The sequence below is a fragment of the Erythrolamprus reginae genome, chromosome Z, assembly GCF_031021105.1.
Source record: "Erythrolamprus reginae isolate rEryReg1 chromosome Z, rEryReg1.hap1, whole genome shotgun sequence".
Taxonomy (NCBI): domain Eukaryota; kingdom Metazoa; phylum Chordata; class Lepidosauria; order Squamata; family Dipsadidae; genus Erythrolamprus; species Erythrolamprus reginae.
Window position 1 is genome coordinate 41,507,812 of NC_091963.1, and position 26,395 is coordinate 41,534,206.

General features: G+C 42.5%; 1 protein-coding gene across 1 annotated transcript in view; it reads left to right on the forward strand.

Moving 5' to 3' along the window:
* HDAC9 (histone deacetylase 9) overlaps positions 1-26,395 on the forward strand; it is a 277,705-nt gene that overhangs the window by 202,695 nt on the left and 48,615 nt on the right. The window contains exons 6-9 of the mRNA XM_070726525.1: positions 4,348-4,589; positions 11,345-11,492; positions 13,504-13,630; positions 18,501-18,619. Coding sequence (XP_070582626.1) covers positions 4,348-4,589; positions 11,345-11,492; positions 13,504-13,630; positions 18,501-18,619 — 636 coding nt within the window. The remainder of the gene's footprint in view (positions 1-4,347; positions 4,590-11,344; positions 11,493-13,503; positions 13,631-18,500; positions 18,620-26,395) is intronic.

Below are 26,395 nucleotides of genomic sequence, written 5' to 3' on the forward strand. Positions count from 1 at the left end.
GTTTGATTTACTTGGAGTTATATTGTGTTGTTTAAGTGTTCCCTTTATTTTTTTGAGCAGTGTACTTTTGTACCATATATAAACTGCCTCTTATGGTTTCATAATATTTAAATAACAAAGATTTACAAATTATTACCGTATTTTTCAAAGTATAAGATGCACATTAATTTTGGGGGAGCAAAACAAGAAAAAACTAATTCAGGTCATTTAATTGGGGTGGGTAGGGTGGGGAACACAAGAGCCACAGAGATTCATGATTCTCCTACCTGATTCCTCCAATCTGGTTTCTTAAGACCTTGATTTGAGATTTTTATTGATTGATTTTGGTGGTGATGTGTGCTGAACTGCTGGGCAGTTTGCCTGAAGACCCAAGTTATTTCACTATCTTGATTACAGGTTTTGTGCACTCAGGTCAATCACTTTCCTCCTCATTCCAAAAACAAAGCATGCGAAGGGAAAAAAAGAGAGCATTGTTTGTTTGTTTGTTTGTTTGTTTAGTCCAATACACAATGAGGGTTTTAGTGGGGATATATATATACAGTGATCCCTCGATTTTCGCGATCTCGATCTTCGCGAAACGCTATATCGTGATTTTTCCCACCCGATGACGTCACTCTCTTCCTTTCTCATCTTTCTTTCTCTCTCTCTTTCTCTATCTTGCTTCTTCCTCTCTCACACTCTCTTCCTCCCTCAATCATCTCTTTCCTTCTCTCTCTTTCTCTATCTCTCCCCCTCTTGCTCTCGAGCGGCGGGCGGCGGGCGGGCAGCAGCGAGGAGCTGAAGATCGGGGTTTCCCCTTTGCGTGGGCGGCGGGGAAGACCCAGGGAAGGTTTCTTCGGCCGCCTAGCAGCTGATCTGCTCGGCAGCACCGCAGCAGCGAGGAGCCGAAGATCGGAGTTTCCCCTTTGCGTGGGCGGCGGGGAAACCCCGATCTTTGGCTCCTCGCTGCTGCGGCGCTGCCGAGCAGATCAGCTGCTGGTCGGCCGAAGAAACCTTCCCTGGGTCTTCCCCGCCGCCCACGCAAAGGGGAAACCCCGATCTTCGGCTCCTCGCTGCTGCGGCGCTGCCGAGCAGATCAGCTGCTGGGCAGCCGAAGAAACCTTCCCTGGGTCTTCCCCGCCGCCCACGCAAACTCCACCATCTGCGCATGCGCGGCCATGGAAAAAGGGCGCGCATGCGCAGATGGTGTTTTTACTTCCGCACCACTATATCGCGAAAAATCGAGTATCACGAGGGGTCTTGGAACGTAACCCTCGCGATACTCGAGGGATCACTGTATATATATATATATATGAGATACTCATAGTAAAATATATCTAAGAAAGAATAGAAAAGAAGATATAGTAATAGAACATATCAATGAAAGAATAGAAGTAGAGATATAGGAATAGAAGAAAGGAATAGGAGATATAGGAGAGTGATAGGACAGGAGACAGAAGGCATTCTAGTGCACTTGTACTCGCCCCTTACTGACCTCTTAGGAATCTGGATAGGTCAACCGTAGATAATCTAAGGGTAAAGTGTTGGGGGTTTGGGGATGACACTATGGAGTCCGGTAATGAGTTCCACGCTTCGACAACTCGGTTACTGAAGTCATATTTTTTACAGTCAAGTTTGGAGCGCTTAGTATTAAGTTTAAATCTGTTGTGTGCTCTTGTGTTGTTGTGGTTGAAGCTGAAGTAGTCGCCGACAGGCAGGACATTGCAGCATATGATCTTGTGGGCAATACTTAGATCTTGTTTAAGGCATCTTAGTTCTAGACTTTCTAGGCCCAGGATTGAAAGTCTAGTCTCGTAGGGTATTCTATTTCAAGTGGAGGAGTGAAGGGCTCTTTTGTGTTTCAGTGGTGGGTGGTTCTGGCCAGTGCTACAGCCTGAAAACACTTTGCTCCCTGATTCAAAAAATGGGGCATGCGGAGATCAAAAAGGAGCATCACTTTTTGGGTGGTGTGTGGTTCTGGCCAGTGCTACAGTCTGAAAACACTTTCCCCCCTGATTCCAAAAATGAGGCATGCGGAGATTTGAAAAAGTGTCACTTTTGGGGTGGTAGGCAGTGCCGGTTGCACGTCCTGTTTTTGGAAAAGATTATAATCTTTTCAATCTTTCCCAAAATAGGCCTACAACAGGGGTCCCCAACCGCCGGTCCGCGGACCGGCACCGGGCCGTTGGGGGTTTTCAGCCGGTCCGCGGCGCCAGGGCCCCCTCGGCCTTTCCGCACCACCAGCTGCGCTCCCCCCGCCAGCCAGCCAAGCCCCGCGCCCGCCGGAACCGGCTCCTCGCTCTCCCCCCACCGCCTGCCGCGTTTGCAGGAGGTGGGGAGGGTCGGGCAGCCCGCCAAGGCCAGGAGGAACGCCGCTGCCCCCCCTTCCCTCTCTCCGCCCGCCGCTGCGCCTCCTTGACGCCGAGAGGAAATGCCGGCAAAGGCTTTTCTCAGCGGAGGTCTTCAATGTCGGGGGCGCACGGGCGGTTGCACGCGCTCCCTATCTCCCTGCTAGCCCACTCGGAGTATTCAAAATAAGAAAAACCTTTGCCGGCGAAGGCTTTTCTTATTTTGAATATTCCGAGTGGGCTAGCAGGGAGATAGGGAGCGCGTGCAACCGCCTGTGCGCCCCCGACATTGAATATCACCTTCGCCGGCCCCACCTCTCCTGCAAACCCCCTTGCTGAGAGCCCGGGGCGAAAGTGCTCTCGCAAAGGTGAGGCGGGCAGGGCGTGCACGCGTCACCGCTGAGAAGAACGGAGAACGAGAGTGAGTGAGAGCAACAGACAGCAAGATAGAGAGAAAATGAGAAAGAGAGAGTGAGAGAAAGGGGGGGAGAAAGAGATAGCAAGAGAGAGAACAAGAGAGAGAAAGAGCGTGAGAAAGAAAACAAGAAAGAGTGAGAGAGAGAGAAAGCAAAAGAGACAGAAAGAAAACAAGAGAGAGAAAGTGAGAAGAAGAGAGAGAAAGAGGGGGAGAGAGAGAGAAAGAGAGGGAGAGGGAGAAAGAGAGAGGGAGAGGGGGGAGAGATAGCAAGAGAGGGAGAGAGAGAAAGAGAGAGGGAAGGGGGGAGAGATAGCAAGAGAGGGAGAGAGAGAAAGAGAGAGGGAAAGGGGAGAGAGGGGGGAGAGAAAGAGAGAGGGAGAGAGAGAGGAGATAAAGGAAGAGGAGAGAGAGAAAGGAAGAGAAAGAAAGAAAGAGGGATAGAAAGAGAGAGAGAGTGAGAGATGCTCAGTGAGCCTTTCTTTGAAGTTGCCTTTCTTTCTTTCTTTCTTTCTTTCTTTCTCTTTCTTTCTTTCTTTCTTTCTCTTTTTCTTTCTCTCTTTTACCTTCCCTTCCTCTATTTCTTCTTTTCTTTCTCCTTCCTACCTTCTTCCCTTACTCTCCCCTTTCATAAGTTTCCTTGCTTCCTTCCTCTGTTCCTGTCCCTTCCCCCCTTCTTTCTTTCCTTCCTTCCTTTCCTCCCTCCATTTCTTGCTTTCCTTTTCCTTCCTCCCTTCTTTCCTCCCTCATTCCCTTCTTTCACTCCTTCCTCTCTTACTCTCCCCTTTCACACCTTTCCTTGCTTCCTTTGCACCCTTCTTCTGTTCCTGTCCCTTCCCTCTTTCCTTCCTTCCTTCCCACCCTCCGTCCATTCATTCACCCATTCCTCTCTTGATCGCCCCTTTTACGGCGCCGCTGACAGCTAGCTCCCCCCCCCACCGGGCCATGGAAAACTGGTCTAGCTTAAAGCCGGTCCCTGGTGCAAAAAAGGTTGGGGACCTCTGGCCTACAACCAGCATTGCCCACCACCTGAAACCCAATTTAAAAAAAATCTCTGCATGCCCCATTTTTTGAATCAGGGAGGAAAGTGTTTTTGGGCTGCAGCGCCAACAGGAACTAAAACACAATGCTCTTTTTTTTCCCCTCCACATGCTGCATTTTTGCAATGGGGAGGAAAGTGATTGAACTGAGCACACGAAGCCTGAAATAGTAATCAAGGTATTGAAATAACTTGGGTTTTCTGGCACAAACTGCCCAGTAGTTTAGTATACGTCACCACCAAAATCAATAAATAATAGGAAGCTTAAATGACGTGACTTATAAGCATTATTTAAAACCAAAAGCAATTAATTTTTTTTCTATCCAAAGCACATTGATTTTAAATTAGTTTTAAAAATGTATAAGAGCTTTGGGGTTTTACTACAAATACTATCAAAATTTACGTTTGAAAATTAAAAGACTGTTGGTGATAATCTCCAGCCTTACAGTCTTATCAAGAAAAAAGTTAGAGAAAACCACAACTATTTAAATAGAGAGGAAACGAAACTTCATTTCATATATGCAAAAAATTTAAATCTATTTCCCAACTTTTTTTTTTTGTATTAGTGGATGTGAAATCAGAAATTCCACTTGGATTAGAACAAGTCAGACCATTAGATTTGCGAACTGATATCAGAATGATGGCACCTATGATGGATCCCTTGATGCAGGAAAAGCAGTTGCAACAGGAATTAATCCTGATTCAACATCAGCAGCAGATTCAGAAACAGCTTTTGATAGCAGAATTTCAGAAACAGCATGAGAACCTGACACGACAGCACCAAGCACAGATCCAAGAGCACATAAAGGTAATAGATTTTTTTTTTCTCTTCATGGTGCCTCAGAAGGGGAAAAGGTTGGTTACTGTAGAAATTGAGAAGCAGTGACTGAGTTATTTCTCTTGTACATCAACATTGGTATGTGATGAAAGTTTATATTAGTCCCTCACTCTGCCATATCTATCTGTCTCTCACTTGAATGCAGATATATATATATATAAGAACAGCTATTTGCAATTTCAGCAAAACAAGCTATTGAAGAACTAAGTAAAGTCAGCAAATTTGAGAGCACTTTTGGAAGATACTGATATGCTTCAAAAGTATTATATACTTGTACTATTATGTGTCTCTTTAAAAAACCGTATAAATGGAATCAGCGGCCAGTTAAAATTAAAAGACTGGTTCTTTGAACAGCACTTTCCAAACTTCAGCACAATTTTTAAAGAGCTTAGATTTTGAATTAAATTTTGAGATCCTATTTTCCTAGACATCAGAATTATTTAGCATTATTCAGCAATCAGATTTCCTTTATCTATATGCTTTTATGTTTGAAAATGTTTGTTATATTTGAAATAAATGATTATTAAACAATCGGTGATGATTAAAATGAACATAATAAATGTAACTTTTCTGGTGTCAAATCGTTTAATATGATATGGCTTCAGTTTATGCATTCTAAGAAACTTAATAAAAAAGAAAATTATGGCTATCAGCTATCTGAATTTATTTTTAGTTAAGGCTGATATCCTTTATATATAAAAAAAATTCTAAAATCTGTTGAACAACTGACTATAAACAAGAATACTATCTAGCCATAATTTTTCTTGAAATAAGTGGAATGAGTTAGCTATTATTAGGAATTATATATATGACCACTAGATGGTATCAAACAAATTCAAAAAGAGTAATTCTTTGCTGGCATCTAGTAGTAATCCATATTGTTCTCCATGTGGGGTGGGGGTGGTGGAGCTAGCATTCAGAATGAGTTGTCTTCATCCAGTTAGAGTGGGGACTGAGTCTGTCAGTTAACTTTGAAACTCCATCCGCCATCTTCGCCCAACTTTGACTCAGTCCTCAGAGAGGACAGACATGGCCAATTTTTGCCCATTCTGAATTACCAGCTAAATTTTTCTATTGATAGGATTTTCAACTGACTTCCATCTACAATTTGAATTCCATCTATAGTCAGTGAGTGCCTGCCTCCTCCTTCTTACTATACTGAGCATGGAGAAGAGTGTTAGCTGTGAGCTTTGGCTGCTAAGGCACCTTGCTAAGGCACTTGTCGCCTGACCTGTCATGGGAACTGTGGTTCCATTTCCCTTCAAGGCTTATTCGCTGGGGCTGGGACCTTGGATCTAGGGCAAGCAGTGATGGCTTTCAAAGTGTTTTTATTGGAATACTGATGGGCAAGGAAAGGGCTATAAAAATGGATTATTTAGCTCTCCATTAGCTTGTGTAGAGTCGCACTCATGCACATGGGCATCAAAGCTCCATCTTTCTGCCTTAGTTGATCAATGTACCACTTAACTGCAGGGTGGAAGGGATCATTATCACCCATCTGCTGGTTGCTGGGGGCCTTGATTAAAGACAGTATAGCTTGCTCGCAATCTGCCCACCCTTTTCCCACATTGATATCATCTGCATCCTTGGATTCTGAAGGCAATCGTATGGAGGGAATTCTTTTCTTCCCCACTGCCTTGTGCCTGGACCACAAAAGGGCTTGCCCTTTAATTAGTTGCCAGGCAGGCTGATCCACGATGGCATATACCAGGATTTTTCCTCTGGCCAAAAAGCCTCAGGCAAGTGGCAGAAGAAATCTTCCTGGGCTGAATTCAATGATGATAGGTATCATTCTCCTTCCTAGCTCTGGGGGGTCCGATGAGCAGACTTAAAATATAAAGGGATCTGAAAGGGGTGAACTGAGAAGGGACAGAGCTATTCAGAAGATCTGCGTTCAGGCTGATAAGCAAGACACTGTCCCTACCTCTTCTTAGGAAAGCATAGCCTATTGCATCAGGGGGACCAGGCTGCCTTCAATAACCCCAACCTGGCAGTTATAAACCCTGACATCTGAAGTCCACTGCATTTTCCAACCCTGCTCCCTTAATTGCCAGTGCACTTCTTTGGTTGCTGGGGCATCAACTAGTGGCCATAATTCCGACTTTCCTATGGGGCCTACCTTAAGTTCATTTGACCTGGCCAATCTACAGAGGATTATCATGGCTGAAGTGCAACAGGGCCTCACTGGATTCCAGCACATGGGCAGACAACCATCTTTCTACCATAACAGCACTTCTTGTGGCTTGCAAGAGAGTGACTGGGCACTGGCTTACCACAGGACTTGCATTCCTGACCGTTATTCAGACAAGTCTGCCAGAAGCAGCCAGGACTTTCTTCAGGAGGTTGATGAGGATAAAGACCTCAAGCTCTCAGGGGGCAAGGGTATTCCTCTAGAACAATCAGTTTCATCTGGGCCTTTTCCTATAGCCCTATTTAAATCTCTGCTCTTCAAAGCTTGCAATGAAGCTGGGCTTTCCAACCCTGCTCTTGCTCCGAGGGGCAGTTGTCAACTGCACAGGATCCATTATTTGTGGAATACACCCCAGAAGTAAATGACATCACGGCACCCCAGGGACATGCATTGGTTCTGGACAATGTGTAACGCCAATGGTCTGCTTCAGCTTCACGACCCATGCCTTCTTCCATGGATAAACAATACTTTAATGTGGCTCCTGAATTGTGGAGTGAGGACAAATAAAGGGAAATATTTCTTCACGCAGAGGATCATTGGTTAATGGAATTCACTTCCTGAAGAGGTCGTGACAGCTGTCAGCCTGGATAGCTTCAAGGCAGGATTAGACAGTTTCACGGATGCCAAATGTATCGGTGGTTATTGAAATGGATGTCCAAGTGCCACCTCTATGTTGGTTGAAGCAGGCAGGATTCCCTCGGGTACCATTTGTTGGGGGTCAAGGGAAAGGGAGGGTTTTACCTTCTCTTTTTGCTGAAGATCCCCTGTACAATTGGTGGGGCCACTATGTGACACAGAATGCTGGACTCGATGGGCTTTGGCTTGATTCAGCATGGTTCTTCTTATGTTTTCATATTCTTAATTGTCATCTCTTCTAAATGTTCCACCTGCTGATGGTCCAGTAGCTGCACTATACTTTTCCAACATGATGCTAAGAGGGTCAGATGAGCTGTTAAAGCCAGTGGAGCGTCGGACCAAACAGGCTCTCCTAAAGGCCCATCAGGCAGCAACCTGGGCCAATAGGGCATCTTCTTCAGCATTGTTCTTTGTCTGAACATCACTTATTTGGCTCTAGAAAATTCAAGACCTTCTTAAAAGTTATGATTCACACAAGCAGCAAGACCTTAACATGGTCATAGCCGCCACTTAGTTTTCAGCATACACTACTCTGTGCACTTCTAATTTGTTTCGAAGGCCATTGCAGCTTCTGTTGTCTCCAGGCACATGAATTGGTTATGCCAATGATCAGCGGATTCCACCACAATTGGAGGCTGGTGTCGTCTCCTCTCTGGGGCAAGGCTGTTTGGTAAAGCCTTAGATCTGATCCTGGTAGAATCTTGTGATAGGATAAAGGTTCTTCCCTTCTTCTCAAGGAAGGGTAATTTTCAGCCATCGTCCTATATGCAGAGGTATAGGCTTCTGACCAGGGTTCCAGCTTCTTTTGGCTCCAAGGTCAGTATGGAGCTAGACAGCATCAGTCCCAGGATAGATCTAGCTGGTGAAGGCAATTTAAACAACCCCTCCGAGGGATGGTTCCTGCCTCTTACATCGTTCATGATAATTTCCTCCCTGATCCACCCATGGGGTGACAGCTGTCACTTTATGCCAACATGTGGGACCAGACCACCCAGAATAGTTGGGTTAGGGAGACTGTCCACTTTGGTCTCTCCCTTGAGTTCCCCTCAATTCCTTTGAGGTCCTTTATTAAATGTACAGTTCCCAGAGTGCCTTCAAAGAGACCATTTATGCATGCGGCAGTACAATACCTGCTGGATATCAGATCCATTCAACAAGTGCCTTTGGCCCAATGAGGAACCAAATACTATTCCATCTTCTTTCTGGTTCCCAAATCTTCAGGGGATGGAGGCCAATTTGGATCCGAAGCATCTTAGCCTGTACATAAAGTACAGCAGGTTCAAGATGGGTTCTCTCAGGTCCATTCTGGAGAGTGTCCAAAGGCAGGGATTTCATGGCATCCCTTGATTTAACTAAGTCCTACCTCCACATCTCAATTTACCATCACCATAGACAATACCTTAGGTTCTGTTATGCAGGTAGGCACTTTCAATATAGGATTCTCCTTTTTGGCCTGCCCTCAGCACCTAGGCTATTCACCAAGGGGCTGGCAACTATAGAAACCCATTGTAGGTCCCTGCCCATGCATATCCAATGTTACCTGGATGATATATTAGTTCAGGCCACCTCTAAACACTTTGCCATCTCTAGATAATGATTCTAATCTTGCGATGGCATGGGGTTTCTGTTAATTTGGACAAGAGCCACCTGTCTCTCTCCACTTCTCTGTCCCATTTGAGTATTGACTCTCTAGAGTGTAGGGTTTTCCCCTCTCAAGAGAGACAGGACAGTATTAAAGAGATGGCAACTCAAATTCAATGTGAGCCGAAGGTCTCTCTCGCTCTCTTGTCCACTTTCCTGGGAAAAATGATTTCTTGTATTGATGTAACACTTTGGGTATGCTTACACTCTATGGGGCTTCCATGGTTCCTTTTACTCTTTCAGAGAGCTGGCCGGGGGTCATCAGCATCCAAGGTGCAGGTTTCTCCCAATCCCTTCTTTGATGGCTGTCCCTGGCAATCTTTCGGAGGTGTTTTTTCTGAGAGCTATCCAGGATGGTGATAGCCATGGTCAACAGTCAATCTGGTTGGGGATCCCATGCAAAGGATCTCATTGCCCATTGCCAGCAGAGGTCAGATACACCATCAACTGGCTAGAATTCTGGGTAGTTTTGCTTGCCCTCAAACTAGTCAACACATTCTTGTTCTTATGGACACCATGATGACCAAGGCCCACGTGAAACAGAAAGGGGGTACTAGATCATGGGCCTTAATGACAGAGGCACTGAAACTGGGACTTTGGGCAGAGCGACATCTTCAATCTTTCATGGTAGACCACATGTTTAGAGTCTCCACCACCCAAGCGGATTGGCTCAGTCGCAAGGCAGTGGATGATGTGGAATGGCACCTACATCCTGTCTTATTTCAATTACTAATGAGCCTTTTCATTTGGTCAATTTATTCACTACCCCATAGAATGCCCAGCATCCAAGATTCTATTCTCACTACTTGTCCCAGGGGACAGAGCAGGGCAATGCCTTTTGCGGACCCCGGCTGCACAGACTTCTGTATGCCTTCCCACCTTTGCCCATTATACCCAAGGTCATAAAGAAGATGTTGGAGGAAGGAGCAGAGTTGATACTTTTGGCTCCGTGCTGGCCTTGGTGGGCCTGGTTTGCCAACCTCAAAGCTTTGTCGATATCCCTGCCATAGAGAGTTCTTCCGACTCCGGACTCCCGCAGCCAGGGGTTGCTGTGCATCTGGACCCCCCATGGTGCTGACTGCCTTGTGATTGAGTGGGGCTTCCTAGAGCACATGGACTATGATGCCGACATCTTTGCCACCACCCAGACATCCAGGAGGCCTTCCACTGATCGCATCTATTCTGCAACATGGAATCGTTTTATGATTGATATGTTTTGGAAGGCTGTTCTCTTCTGCAAATGCGATCTCTAAAATCCTAAAGTTCCTCCAGCGGGCCTTCCCCCCAGTACCCTTCAGCATCAGGTGGCAGCATTTGTCAGTCCTCTCCTTCAAATCCTTGGCGTGTTTTCCAACTGTGCACCGGTTTCTGAAAGGGGCAACAAATCTACACCCACCAGTGGTTCATGGTTCTAGCTGCAATAGAGACAGCTACACTAGAGACAGTTGTAGGCATAGTTACCAGATGGGCTCTGGAACTTTTCCTGATACTTGACGTTTTTTGTGTCTGGCCACATTGGGTCTGTTTTCTTCGGCTTCGTCAAAGCTGGGCCAAGATGGTGAACAGAGCTTCAAAGTTTATTGACAGATTCAGTCCTCACTCTCATTGGATGAAGACAATCCATTTTGAATGCTAGCTCCACCCCATGAGAAGAGGTGTATAAGGTAAGACCAATGCCCCTTTTAGTTCAAATGGCACTAAACCTTAACTGTTGATAACTTAGTTTCTCTGCTTTCAGGGAAATTATTTTTATCTGGAATAGAACATTTATTTAATTTGTTATAAATAGTTTGATTTACATTTGTAAAGTTCACACTTTCTAATTAATTGGAACATAATAATTATTTCATTTTTGCATTTCATGAACTTTGTTGTTCTTTGTAGTTTTTGGATCCAAATACAAACATCTAGACATACATTTTATATAGATAATTTTGTTTTTCAAAAAGGAAAGCAGAAATTAAAATAGCATGTTCAAAAACTTGGCACTTATTTCATGTGATATTTTAATAAAAAATATTATTTACAAAACAATGCCAAAATGGAGTAGAATAGAATTGTATTTTCTAATATTTTAAATATTATAGCACAGATTTCTCCAAATTTATAGATCAGCTTCCAGAATTGTAGCTATAGCTATTCTAGTTTGAAAATTCTAAGAGCTACTTTTTTATATTCACACAGTTTGTGAAGCCCTTATTATGACCAATGCTACCATAAAAATTGCACATTCTCATGACTTTGTCTTTTTTACAAGTTACAAAAGGAACTCTTAGCCATTAAGCATCAACAGGATCTTATTGAAAAAGAACAGAAACTTGAACAACAGAGACAAGAACAGGAATTGGAGAGACATCGCAGGGAGCAATGTCCGCCAATCAAAAGCCGAGAAAGAAGCCAAGAAAGTAAGATATGTTCAATCAGGCTAGAATAGGATAACTACATTTTGTATACCTCTCCCACCAACCTTCATTATCCCTCTTAATTAAAATATGTGACAATAAAATTCTGTACAGATTAAATATATAATTTTCTTTAAAATATAGAATAATATTTTTCTATATTTTAAATTTATTTTATTGTATTTCCATTATAAGGCACGCATAAATATGGAGGTTTATTCTGCACAGATTAGAGAGGACGTGAAATATTCCTTGTGTTGTTTCAGTTCCATAATTTAGTTCTTTTGGCTTTTAATAACACAACTCTGTGTTTCTGTGGTTTTAAGGCAAATAAAGTCTAAAAGAAAGACATTACTGGAATATGATACTCACTAGGGGGAGATAGATACATATAAGTCTGCTCACAAAGGGAATGAAAGTAAAGGCCAAATATTTCAGTACTTCAAAATACTACTTATAGAAGGAAACAAATTATAACATCAAATGCCTTCATTTTTCTTCTGGAATTTCTCACCGATAATATTGAGGAAAAAATGATATTTTTATTGTATTCTTTATGCTTTCATTTTAAAGGAGAATTGTATAAATTTAGCAGTAGCATAATATTAAGTGTTGGATTTTAAAAGAAGATTCTTCTTCTGTGCTACTTAACTTATAACAATAAAATGCATATTTCAGAATATATCCTCTTTTTTAAACTAAGCTTACAATAACATATACTTCATATACTTTCATTTGTTGTGACTATAGTAATATTGGTTTGCCTAACGCATGCTTATTGCTTTTTAATATAAAAAAAGATCTTGAAAGTAATGATACATGAAACCATTCTTTGCTCTCTATTAGGAATTTGATTCGTATTCAGTACATCATATATAGTATTTCCAGACAAAAAAATATTAGTTATGAACATTGTGCAGTCATCAATTGCAAACTAAAACTGATTAAAATCATACCTTTATAGACATTATAGGAAAACTATATAAGAACTTAGTGTACAGTTTTATTCTAGAATAGTCAATCATCTTGCTGTAGAGCAGTGTTTCCCAACCTTGGCAACTTGAAGATATCTGGACTTCAACTCCCAGAATTCCCCAGCCAGCATTCGCTGGCTGGGGAATTCTGGGAGTTGAAGTCCAAATATCTTCAAGTTGCCAAGGTTGGGAAACACTGCTGTAGAGTTTAAAGCAAAGGCGTGAAATATTTATTGTATAGATACCATGTTTTTTAAAATAATTTTTAGCCTCTCAGGGTGCTTCTAGTAATATCATTTAGGTGAGGGGACTAAAATTTTGCATACATTTTACATGGTGGGAATTGAGTGTAGAAATAGATGCAGTTTGCATCACATATGGAAATAGGTAGTGGTGAGGCCAAATATTTTCTTCTGACAATAGGTTGCCTCCTTTGATTTAAATAATGTTTCAAGAGATCTGTTAAAGTTAAAAAGAAAAAGGCAATAGCAACATAAAACAATTCCAGTTGAAAATGCTTCCTTTAGCGTTCACCACTGTTCACCACTGTTCACCACTGTTCAGATCACAAAACTGAGAGTGAACCCATATCCAATGTGGCTTAATTGTTAGATTAATATATTTTCTTCAGGAGTGTTCAGGATGGAGTACGCTATATTTTTTCCCTGAGTTTTTCCCTACAACCCGAAAACTGATCTAAAATTAGCCATTGAGGTACCATGGTTGAAATCAGATTTGAATTTGGAATTCCTTATTCTTAGTCCATTTCCATTAACTACTACATCACATTGGTTTCATTTCCCTTTATTGTATTACTTGGTTTTAGTGAAGCTAAAAGATATGATATACAATTTTAATCTACACTATTTTTCTTTTCATTATTTAATTTTGTTCTGCCATGGTAATTGCTCATATTAATTGCTCACAATTGCTCATATTAAAATTTTATTAGATATTTATTTGGACTACAGTCAAAACTAGAAAGCTGCACTGAAATGAATTGGCATTAATGGAATGATTAAAAATGCTGTATGTTTTAGGAGCAGTGGCCAGTACTGAAGTGAAGCAGAAACTTCAAGAGTTCCTACTGAGTAAATCAGCGTCAAAAGACTCAATATTTAATGGAAAGAATCATTCCACTAGCCGGTGCCCCAAGCTCTGGCACATGTATGTTTATCCTTTTGCATCTTAAGTATTTTCTTAGGATCAAATAAAAAGACTATTCTTCGTCAGGATAAAGTGAATTTAACCATTTGCTATTCAGTATAGAAGGGAGAGGATGTACTGCATCTCCCTTACTTTTCCTTCTATATCACTTAAACCAGCCTCTTTTTTTGAATTAAGTTCAGATAGGTCCTATGAATACAGTACTTTTGATATAAAAGTCAACTACCAGTATCATCGCTTTCCTTTAACTATCTTTTAAATTAAAATGGAATAATTATATTCTATATACTCTGTTTCCCCCAAAATAAGACATCTCCTAATAATAAGCCCAATTCTGCTTTTGAGTGCATGGCAATAAGGCCAAGCACTTATTTCAGGATTCAAAAAAATATAAGACAGTCTTATTTTTGGGGAAACCTGGTATAGAGTGGTATTTAAAACATACAAAATTAAAATTTTATATGTCTTTAAGGAAAACTTTCACAAAGAAAAATGGTGATGGTGATGATTTAATGTATTGTCATAAATTATCTGTTTACATAAATAATAATATGTGGGTCAAGGGCCAATCTCAAAATAACTATTTAACGTGTTTCCCTGAAAATAAAACTGAGTTTATTTATTAATATTTATTTTTGGTTCAAAAGATCCATTAGGGCTTATTTTCAAGGGATGTCTTATTTTTTCATCACAAGGCCCAGCCCTCCCGTGCGTGCACAGGATGAAGTGAGCACGCAGAGGGCAACAGTATCTGGCAGCAGCCCCAAGCAGTCCCTTTAGCTAGGGCACTCTCTGAGGCATCTCAGGTTTCATTTGGTAGGGGAGGAATGTTTTGGAAACTGCCTTTTTATTTACATTCATTTTCAATATTGTAATCTGTCCCTTTATTTTTGAAAAAATGATTTGTGTTTATCATGATTAGCCTCCTTGAACCATAATGGGAAGGCATGGTATGAATTCTGCACATGAGTTGCAGAAATACAGATAGTAGCACCCTCAAAGGTCACAACGCTTCCTCCCTCAGGGAGCAATATGCTTTGCTGGTGCTCATTCTCATTCAACTTCAATAGAATAGAATAGAATAGAATAGAATAGAATAGAATAGAATTTTATTGGCCAAGTATGATTGGACACACAAGGAATTTGTCTTGGTGCATATGCTCTCAGTGTACATAAAAGAAAAATATACATTTGTCAAGAATCATGTGGTACAACACTTAATGATTATCATAGGGGTCAAATAAGCAACGAAGAAACAATCAATATTAATAAAAATCTTAGGATACAAGCAACAAGTTACAGTCATACAGTCCTATGTGGGAGGAAAAGGATGATAGGAATGATGAGGAAAAACTAGTAGAAATAGAAGTGCAGATTTAGTAAAAAGTCTGACAGTGTTGAGGGAATTATTTGTTTAGTAGAGTGATGGCGTTCGGAAAAAAACTATTCTTCTGTCTAGTTGTCTTGGTGTGCAGTGCTCTGTAGCAACATTTTGAGGGTAGGATTTGAAACAGTTTGTGTCCAGGATGCGACGGGTCAGTAAATATTTTCCCCGCCCTCTTTTTGACTTACAGTATACAAGTTCTAAATGGAAGGCAGGTTGGCAGCAATTGTTTTTTCTGCAGCTCTGATTATCTGTGTTGGTCCTGTTGGGTTGCAGCACCAAACCAGACAGTTATAGAGATGCAGATGATAGACTCAATGATTCCTCTGTAGAACTGTATCAGCAGCTCCTTGGACAGTTTGAGCTTCCTGAGCTGGCGCAGAAAGAACATTCTTTATTGTGGTTTTTTTATGATGTTTTTGATGTTAGGTGAACATTTTAGGTCTTAAGATATGATAGAACCTAGAAATTTGAAGGTCTCTACTGTTGATACTGTGTTGTCTAGTATTGTGAGAGGTGGAAGGGTAGAAGGGTTTCTCCTAAAGTCTACCACCATTTCTTTGGTTTTGAATGTGTTCAGCTCTAGATTGTTCTGGTCACACCACAAGGATAGTTGTTCAACCTCCCCTCTGTATGCGGATTCATCATTGTCTCAAATGAGTCCGATCACTGTTATATTGTCTGCAAACTTCAGTAGTTTAACAGATGGATCATTTGAGATGCAGTCATTAGTGTATAGAGAGAAGTGGTGAGAGTACACAGCCTTGGGAGGCACCTGTGCTAATTGTACATATATCTGATGTGATTTTTCTTAGCTTCACCTGCTGCTTCCTGTCTGTTAGGAAGCTTCTGATCCACTTACAAGTGTGTTCAGGTACCGCTAGCTGATTTAGTTTGGTTAAGAGAATGTCCAATATGATGGTATTGAATGCTGAACTGAAATCTACAAACAGGACCCTAGCGTAGGTCATTGGAGATTCAAGATGTTGAAGGATGTAGTATAGAGCCATATTAACAGCATCATCTGTCGATCTATTTGCTCGGTATGCAAATTGCAGGGGTGTCTAACAGTGGATCTGTGATGGTTTTCAAGTGGAACATCACTAGCCTTTCAAAGGTTTTTATAACTTCAGATGTTAGAGCAACTGGTCTGTAGTCAAGGCTCAGTTAAACTCTTCAGCAGCAGCGGACTGCAGTTACCATCATCTTCAGACAGTCTGTGTGATAAAATCCTTGGACCGTGCCCCTTATAGCTGAAGCAATCCTTATTTTTGGAACAGTGCTTATAGTAGGTGCATGCTAAAAAAATCATTGAACGGCTTTCTGGGTGGGTCTTATTTTCAGGGAAACAGTAGCAAAAGGTGCCACTCTCTTTAGAGCAGTGATTCTCAACCTGTGGGTTACAACACATATTTCTGAAGGCCTTCAGAACTGAGACACTGCTCCTCTATCTGTCTCCAGGCGGGTCCACCCACATGCAAATAGACTATTGCAAAAAAAACCAAAATCTGTACCATGGGAACTTCTAAGCATATACAGAAACCAGATTTCCAGCACTGTGCATACGTCATTACCGTGTTTCCCCGAAAGTAAGACAGTGTCTTACTTTCTTTTTATCCCCAAAAGCCCCACTATGTCTTACTTTCGGGGTATGTCTTATATTGTCCCGGACACCGGGGCCGGCTCGTCTTCGGGCTTCGGCCCGGGCGAGGCCTCTTCGGGCGCCGGAGCCGGCGGCGACTTCCTGACGCACTACTGGCTGGTGTTGTCTAAGCTCCGCTGCGTCCAGAGCTTCGGCCACCCGGCGGGCGAGGCGGTGGCCCTGGCAGAAGCGTCGGAGCAGTTCGCGGCGCTGGCGAGGGAGCTGCGCGCCCAGGAGAGTCTCCCTTACGCAGCCTGGTGCCAGCTGGCAGTGGCGCGCTGCGCCCAGAGCTTGGGCCACCCGGCGGGCGAGGCGGCGGCCCTGGCCGAAGTGGCGGAGCAGTTCGCGGCGCTGGCGAGGGAGCTGCGCGCCCAGGAGAGTCTCCCTTACGCAGCCTGGTGCCAGCTGGCGGTGGCGCACTGCGTAAGGGAGACTCTCCTGGGCGCGCAGCTCCCTCGCCAGCACCGCGAACTGCTCCGCCGCTTCGGCCAGGGCCGCTGCCTCGCCCGCCGGGTGGCCCAAGCTCTGGGCGCAGCGCGCCATCGCCAGCTTGGGCCACCCGGCGGGCGAGGCGGCGGCCCTGGCCGAAGCGGCAGAGCAGTTCACGGCGCTGGCGAGGGAGCTGTGCGCCCAGGAGAATCTCCCTTACGCAGCCTGGTGCCAGCTGGCGGTAGCGCGCTGCGTAAGAGAGACTCTCCTGGGTGCGCAGCTCCCTCGCCAGTGCCGCGAACTGCTCCGCCGCTTCGGCCAGGGCCGCCGCCTCGCCCACCGGGTGGCCCAAGCTCTGGGCGCAGTGCGCCACCGCCACCTTGGTGCCAGCTGGCGGTGGCGCGCTGCGTAAGGGAGACTCAAGCGAAGGATGGCGCTGTGCCGGAAAGGAGGCGGGCGAAGGAGGGCACAGCTCCGGCGGCTCGCGTCGGAGCCGGTCGGCCTCGCTGGCCGCTTGCAGCCGAGCCTCGGCAGGACTCGGTTGCTGGGACGAGCGCCTTCGCTGCAAGCCGCCGCCCGCTCGGCTCGCTTCGGACCAGCGCCGTCAAAGCGAAGGACGGATAAATGCCTCCCGGGCGGATAAATGCCTCCCGGGCGCTCCGCATCCACTTGAGCTTCTCCTTCTTCCCTCTCGCCTCGCCGAGTCAGGCACAGAAGGCTTAGCGGGGGTCCCCGGGCAAAGGCTGGGGCGCGGCGGCGGGCAAGGCGCGTAAGAAAACCCCGGGCAAGAAGAGCCCTCCGGGAACGGCTCCCCCCCGGCAATACCCCCGTGTTTCCCCGAAAGTAAGACATATGTCTTACTTTCAGGGTACGGCTTATATTAGCCGACCCCCCTGAAACCCCCGATACATCTTACAATTGGGGGTGTCTTACTATCGGGGAAACACGGTATCTTGTTCTTGGCTGGGTTTTTTTTGCATTTTTTTAAAAAAAAAATTGGCACTGCATGAGGCACAACTCACACAGTGCAGGAGGAAGCAAACTGGCAGTGTGGTAAATTAAACCCACTTCTGAGTTTCCTAATAATTTTATTATTTTATAGCTGAGGTCATCACAACATGTGGAATTGCATTAAAGGGTCGCATCATTTGGAAGGTTGAGAACCACTGCTTTAGAGAGTCTTATTCCTGCTGCTAAAATTTAAAAGGTTTATAGATGTTTTCCCTTTGATTTAAAAAGGTCAAAGCAATAAATTTAAAATCAGGTAACAGGAACTTCATTTTTCCAGAAGACATCTCCAGACTTATATCTCCAACTTATTGGAAGAGTACAAGTGTTAGGTCTCTGGACATTTTGAGATTATTAATTTGTAGATTCATAAATAATACTAATCAATGATAACTACTTTTCTGTAGGGCATCCCACCATACCTCCCTGGATCAAGCTTCTCCTCCCCTTTGCGGGACATCTTTGTATAAATACACATTTCCAGGAGCACAAGATGGCAAGGATGACTTTCCACTCCGCAAAACCGGTGAGCATATTAAAATTATTTTAAATGCCAATTTAATTCTGTAATCAAATGAAACTTGATCTAATCATAATATGTAATAAATATTGATTTGAGTTTATCTGAAACATAATTATATATACTAAATGGGAATCTTATTTTCCATTTTCACAATAGCAGCTGATTATGATTACATGGGTGGAGGATATGATGAGGATGGTGTGGTGCTGGCAGTGGTGGTAGAGGAGGATAGTAATATTTTATCCTACCTTTTTAAATAGATAGTTTGACCAGGTCAAGGCAGCAAAGAAGCCCAATTTTCTACTTTCCTCCTGGCTGGGGAAGCATGACTGGCACAGATATCTAGTTGGCTTTCATGCCTAAGAGGTCTAGAATTCTTTTCCTTTACTACCCCATGCTTTGCATGTTTCTTTTGAAAATACTATAGCCACAATTGAAAAATGTATTACAGTTAGAAAATCTTAGTACTTAAGAGTTAGAGGGGTTTTGCAATAGAGTATAGGAATGAATCTGATTAATTCAATATGTTATATTAAAAGCCTACTAAATTTTAAATTAATAGTTTAAATATAGACTGAACTGTAGAAAGCATGAAGCCCCTATATGCTTCAGAATGAGGGAATAAATGTTTTGAACAGCACCTCTCTGCTACTAATTAAAGCAATGTTTCAGCATAAACTTGAAAAAAGTGTGTTTTGGTTTTCAGAAGTCAACTCATTAAAGCAATTCCTAGAGTATAGGGATCTTTTTTCAAGCTGACGTGTAAGCCTGAAAAAAGAAGTGGCTACTTTAATGAAAAGCAGAGAGGTGCCATTCTTATATGCAAGGACCAAAGAATTTTAAAAATTATTTATGAAAAAGGTATTATGTTTGTTGATGTTTCAATATTCTACAAAATATTTCTCTGGTAGATTTATAAATTGTTCAGTTAATAAGTTTAATGTCCAAACTAAATAGCTGTTTTGAAATTCTTTTTAAGCTCTCTTTTTAACATTACTTTATATATACAAAAATATAAAGAATTAAAAGAACTTACTAAAAGTTATTTTTTTATTATCTTGTCCCTTGTTCTAATATGGTGATCCCTTAAAATATTGGGTGTGTGTGTGTGTGTGTGTGTGTGCAAGCACGTGCGTGTGTAATTTGTTTTCCCATTTTAAAGTTCCTTTGAAAGGCATTATCAATATTTAAGAGGTATAACACTGTTGATTGGTAAAGTTAAACATTTTCAAACATTTTAACAGTATTGTTCTGTATTGCAGCTGTTAATACTCTTACATCTCCATGGGGGTTTCAAAATATTCTTTAATTCAATTCTCATTGTCTATATATGAGCTACAGCATAATTAAAAACAGATGTTTTCTATACATTATTCAAAATATTTGGGCACACTGCACGTCAGCTGCAGAGAGAATACACAACTATGAGATTCTTCTTAAAAACCCAGGGGTGAGAGAAAAGAAGAATGAACTCATTTCATTTTGGCTACTTCTGTAATCAATGCAGTTGTGTGCAGAATGTTAACATAGTAACTATTTTTTTTCCATCACAGGTTTATCATTTGGTTGCCATTCTTTGTGAATTTTGTTTAAGTAATAGACACTAATACTAAATTAGACTAAGACTAATTTCAGCCCTCAGCAACAAATTCACATTCAGCCTCTAATATAAGTACTTGACAGTTTTAGAGGAAAAACAACCGGAACTGGGATGACACAAGTGAAATGACCCTAAACTGATCAGGGTGGCTAGAAGGCATCCCTTAGGCAAAGGGGACATTCTGGAGCCTACTGCATCCTCATGGGACCATTCCTGACAAAGCTGTCCCATGAAATATTCAGAGAGTAAGGAGGAAAGAGAGAAGCAGGTTCTCTTTTGGCAAAAGTTTGACCTTTGTCACAAGAGTGGATTTTTACTCCTTATCCTTTTCTTTGAGCTATGAATGGTGAGTGTCACTGGTCTCTGATTCAACCAATCAGTGTAGGCTTTTCATCTAATTTTGAAGAAGTTGCTTCATCAGCATTGGTCTTTGTTTTGTCTGAGAAAACAAGGAATCTCTGTTTTTACCTCTAACTATGCATTTCAAATTGCATGATTACAAATACAAAGCAGAATGTATTAATTGAAATGTCTATTATTTAAGAAGTTTGGCTACTGAGTCTATTCTTTGCTTTGTACGGTTGGCAATTGTAACCAAGAAGGCAAAATTGATGGTTTGCAAATGTTGCCTACATTTGAAACTGTCTGTATAGATAGAAAAAGATGTTCCATTATATAACTAAATTAAAAGATAGAGAACCAACTTAGGGAAATAAGTTATCTCCTGACTATTTCTAAATAAACTGAAGCTTATTTGAAGTAAATAGATTTTGTGAGTACAGAAAAACTCAGTAGGTATCAGGTAACTTCATCTTTGCAGTTAACGAAGGCAGGCAACAGAGAGATTGCAGAATATATTAGTGTGTAGAGGAAGAGAGGAATCACTGGACAAAACAGTGACGAATTTGATGAAATTCAAATTGTCTCCAAATATGACATCAGATTTTTCAATTTTTTTTCAAAATTTCAATATTGCATCAAAGCCAGCCTTCAGCTGTAGAAGAGTATGTGAGTTCTGCTGCTTTATCATATATATAAAAGTTGACTTATCAAAGATTTATAAATTGATTTACTGATTATTAACTTAATTGTTCATAACTTTTTATAAGAATCCTTTTTTATTTTATAAGTCAGTAATACAAATAAATTAGGGCAGCTGTCTCCAATTTGGAACTCTTCAGCAATGCTTCCCAACAGTTTTATGAGTTGTCTATGCACAACTAGAATGATTCAATGAAGGCCAAACTGCAATCTAAAATTGATATTAAAATGATAGATATATTGAGAGTGATATAGTGATATTAAAAGCCTTTCCTTTGTTCAAACACCTTGTGAAATATTTCAGAATTGGGGATCAAATGCATACATTTCCATAAAGTCCCTCTGCATGAATGAAGGCAAAGTCTTTCTGCAATTAAAACTTAGTTCAATGCTTATACAAAGTTGAGTTGTATTTTCATATCAAGCAGACCCCTTCATTTATTGATCATATCACTCTCCTCTTGAAAAAAATTCTCAAAGTATTAGGCCCAATACAATTGGGAGGTTGCTGGATTCAGAAAGCCACAGTCTGACAGTCTGATAAATTAATGGGATAGATCTATAGTAACAGAAATGGGTAAGGAGGGAATCTTGTAGAACCCTGCAAGAATAAATCAGATACTCTTTGCTACTGTAAGAAATTGTACACGGAATGGCACTTCTGGTCTACACAGCACAAACTCTCATCTTAGATGAGATCACAAAGCTTTCGCTCTTGGTTATGGCTATATATCAAGACTTCTAAAGCAGACTGTGTCGGTTATTAATAAAGGATCCTTCCAAGCTATGGAAAAGTTTATATTAAATATATGCTCAGATTCAGTATGTTGGACTCTTTTTGAATAATGGCACTAGTTTTATAGTCTTTCTTGATTTTCTCATGGGAAAGTAATATAAATGAGAGTGATTTCTCCCAGTTGGCTTTCAGTGTTAGCAATGCAAATCATGCTGAAATTGTACATAATTCTCTTCCAAAGGAAAGGAAATAGCTTTTCAATAGTTTTCCTCAGTGTCCTATTGACTTATGGTGGTATACAATTAAGTCTGTAAAATTACTCTACCAGATGGAAGTTTATGCTGTGCATGAAGCTAATAAGTCAAACTTATTTAATAATTCAGATTAAACAAACCTATATAATAAAGCAATTTTATCTTAATTAAATTCTGTAAGGAGGCAAAAACAGATTAACATTGTCACTTTTGTCTTAATATGTGTAGATGTTATTTGTTCCAAGCAATTCAAATTATCATACATGGCTCTTCTTGTGTTATCCCCATTACAATCCTATAACATAGACTAAGTTGAATACTTGATGTCACCATGATCCTTCATGGTTGAAGAGTGATTTAAATCTTGATTTCCTAAAATAATTCTGCACATAACACATTATTTTGATAAGAAAGACAATTTATTTGTTCATTTATTTGTAGATATTTCTCCCTAATCTTTTCTGTATACATGAACTGTATATTTCTCCCTAATCTTTTCTGTATACATAGAGATGCTCAAGAATAGAAAACCATCATCATAGCAAATTTTGATGGACAGGTCTAATGCAATAGAGTCCCAGGAAGGAAAGGAAGGAAGGAGCCCATTTCAAAAAGGACAAGACAAGATTCAGCATAATCTAGAGCGGGAGCATGTTAAGAGAAAGAGTTTTAGAAGAACTATTGTCTAGAATCTTCCAGAGTATATTTGTTAGGTGAGGGTAGTATAGGTTTAATCTGGCAAGATTCTGTCTATATGGTGTAAGCAAATTTCCAAATTTTCCTGGTCTCAATGGCTATTTGGCAGGGCATTGTGGCAGGACTAGGCCAGCTTCACAGCCCCTCCAAAGGTAGGAAGGACCAGTATCACCATCCCCCAAAACCAGAGTATCTAGCCAGGCCATTTGGCTGCAGAGAGAGCCCCCTATTTTACCCTCAGGGCTCCTTTGGGGATGAGCAGTCAGCTCAGTCAGGGGAATGATAAACAATTGGAGATCAATTTGTCAGAGGACAAGGACTTCATACTAGAATCCCCTGCCTCTTCCATACTCTTTGACCCAGCCCTTTTCAGCTCCTTGCTGTACAAGGCCAAGATGGCAGCAGGACCTGATGTCCCTCAAGCTCCCACTTTGAGCTACCTGAACCCTCTATTTACTGAGCAGATATTTGAGATGGAGTCAGTCCCTGCCCCACAACTTTTTGTGGCCACTGTACAACACCAGTGGTCATCCTCTGCTTCTAGGCCCAGCAACTTGCACTTCAGATCATCAATTTTTTCAGTATGGCCCCAGGCCTCTCGCACATCTTATCTGTACCATCAGTGGAACTTTCAGTTACCATACTCTATGAAACTAAGACATGCCTGGGGATTTGGAGGAACTCCTTCAACCCAAAGATTGATGTTCAGAGTAAGTGCTTTAGAAATCTCATCAAGCAGCAGCCTGGGTGGTCCAAGCTGCCTCAACTGCCTCAACTGGCTAAAACAGTGCCAAGCGGACATCCGCCACATATGGCATCTCACGTCTGCACCCTTTAAGGGACAATTTTTATTCGGCGAGGCCCTGGATTTGATCTTGATCAAGTCCAGGGACCAAAAGGAGGTTTTCCCTACCTTATTTTCCAGCTCCCCTGCTCCCATCGATCCTTTCAGGATTTTGACCAGGCCCCGTCCATGTCCAGAAACCAAGGTCAGTATGGCTACAGAAAATGTCAGTTTCATGACAGATCCAACTGTGGGAGGCAGTACAAACAACCCTTTCAGGTGGGAAGGGGTCACCCTGTGTGACAGCCTAGATTAACCCAAAGAGGAGTCTATTACCCAGGACAGGGGGATAAGGAGACTGTATCTCATGGACTTTTCTTGGAGTTCCTCTCCAAGATTTTTCCTTAAGTGCCCAGTGTCCAGAAATCCATCTAAGAAAAATCTTATGGACTCAGCTATTCAACACATGTTGGACATTAGAGCCATCCAACAGGTAACATCACATTGGGCTGGGGTTCTACTCCATTTTGTTTGTAGTCCCCCAGAGGTCAGGGGGATGGAGGATGATATTCAATTTAAAGTGCTTGAACTGTTACTTAAAATTTAAGAGGTTCAAAAGGCACTCTCTCCACTCCATTCTTGAGTGAATCTGCTAGGAAGACTTCTTTGCATCAATAGACCTCACTGAAGCCTACCTGTAATCCCTTTCCATCCCCTTCACCAGCATAGTTCTGCTATGCAGGTCAGTCCTTTCAGTACAGGGTGTTTCCCTTCGACCTCTCTTCCATACCTTGTGTCTTCATGAAGGTTCTAGTGGTGATTGTGGCCCACCTCAGACCTCTGCACATATGGATTGATGATATACTTATTTTGGCCCCATCACACCAATTAGCAAGGAGTCACTTCCAGATCATGCTCGAGACATTATATGACTATGGGTTCTTGATTAATTTTGCAAAAAGCCACCTTCAACCCTCTAATACTCTATTCCACCTGTGGACCATTATAGAATATCTAGAATGCAGGACCTCCTTGTCCCAGGAGAGGCAGGATAGTATCAGGGAACTTGCTCCACCCTCCAGTGCAGGATCTTGGTCTCCCTACTGTCCACTCTACTATTTGTCAGCTGCAATCAGCTATCACCATCACTCATTGGGCATGCCCAGATTCTAAGGATCTTCAATAGCTACTTTTGCCCTTCCAGAAAACTGGCCACAGTAACTCTCTACCAGGATCCGGGTTCCACCGGATGTCTGCAGATCCCTGACCTGGTAGTGCTCCTATGCATTATCACAGGTGTGCCTCTTCAGGGACTCCCACCCTCCTAGGGTGGGGCACTCATTCCCAATGAATGATTGCTCAGGGCAGATGGATGTCAGAAGAAGCCAGATGTGCCATCAATTGGCTGGAACTCCGAGCTATCTATTTGGCCCTCAAGTATTTCATACCTCGCCTCTCAGGCTGACACGTCATAGTTGTAATGGACAATGTAGTAGCCAAAGCTCATGTGAACAGACAGGGGGGCACTCGATCCTGGAATTTGATGTACGAAGCCAAGAAACTGGACCTCTGGGCAGAATGTCATCTTGGTAGACCACATCTCTGGGGTATCCAACATCCAGGTGGATTGGCTCAGTCAGAAGATCATTGACCTGGTGGAATGGTAGTTGAATCCATCCCTATTCAATGATCTGACAAACATCTTCCATCTGCCACAGGTCGACAAATTTCAACCCGGAGAATGTCCAGCTGCTGAAGTTCTTCTTGAGGTTCCAGTTCTACAGAACAGAGGCAATCAACGTACTTTGTGTTCCACGGCCCAGGGGTCTGCTTTACGCCTTCCATCCCCTATCTATCCTTTCCAAGGTCATCCATAAAATCCTGGATAAATGAGTGCTGGTGTAGGCTCCCCCCCGCCCAATTATCCCAGGCAGCTTTGGTTCTCCAATTTGAAGGTGCTGTCGGCCCCTCCTTGGACTATCCCATTATGCAAGGCCTCACTCAGCCAGGGACATATGGACCATCTGAATCCATAGTGACTCTGTCTGACCTCCTGGCTCTTGAGTGGTGCTCTTTAACCTAGCAACAATATTCAGGCAATGTTATTGCCACCAAGCTGGCTTCAAGGAAGCCTTCCACGGAATGCATTTACTCTGTGATGTGGAAGGCATTCTGCACCTGGTGTGCCAAGGAGGGCTGCTCACCAGTAGTATAGCAGTTCCCAAGATCCTGGACTTCCTCCAGAGAGCTTGGAGAAAGACCTGTTATCCAATACCATCCACAGGCAAATAGCAGCCTTATCATCTCTCCTGGCATGTGGGAAGGCTGAATCCCTGGTGCAGCTTCTGCCCACCAGGAGGTGCCTCAAGGACACCACTAACTTGCACCCCCTGGTGGTCCATTGGTTTCCCACCTGGGACATCTTTAAGGTACTGAATTCACACACCTAGGCACTGTACAAGTTTATAAGATCAGCTAGTCTCTGACACCTAATTTATAAAGTGGTCTTCCCGATGGCCATCACCTCAGCCAGGAGGATCTCAGAATTGTCTGCCCTCTCGGTCAGGTGAGATTTATGTGTGTTCCATTCAGACAGAATCGCCCTCCACCTGGACCCATCCTTTGTGCCAAAGATTAATTCTTGGTTTCACAGGGCTCAAGAACTAAT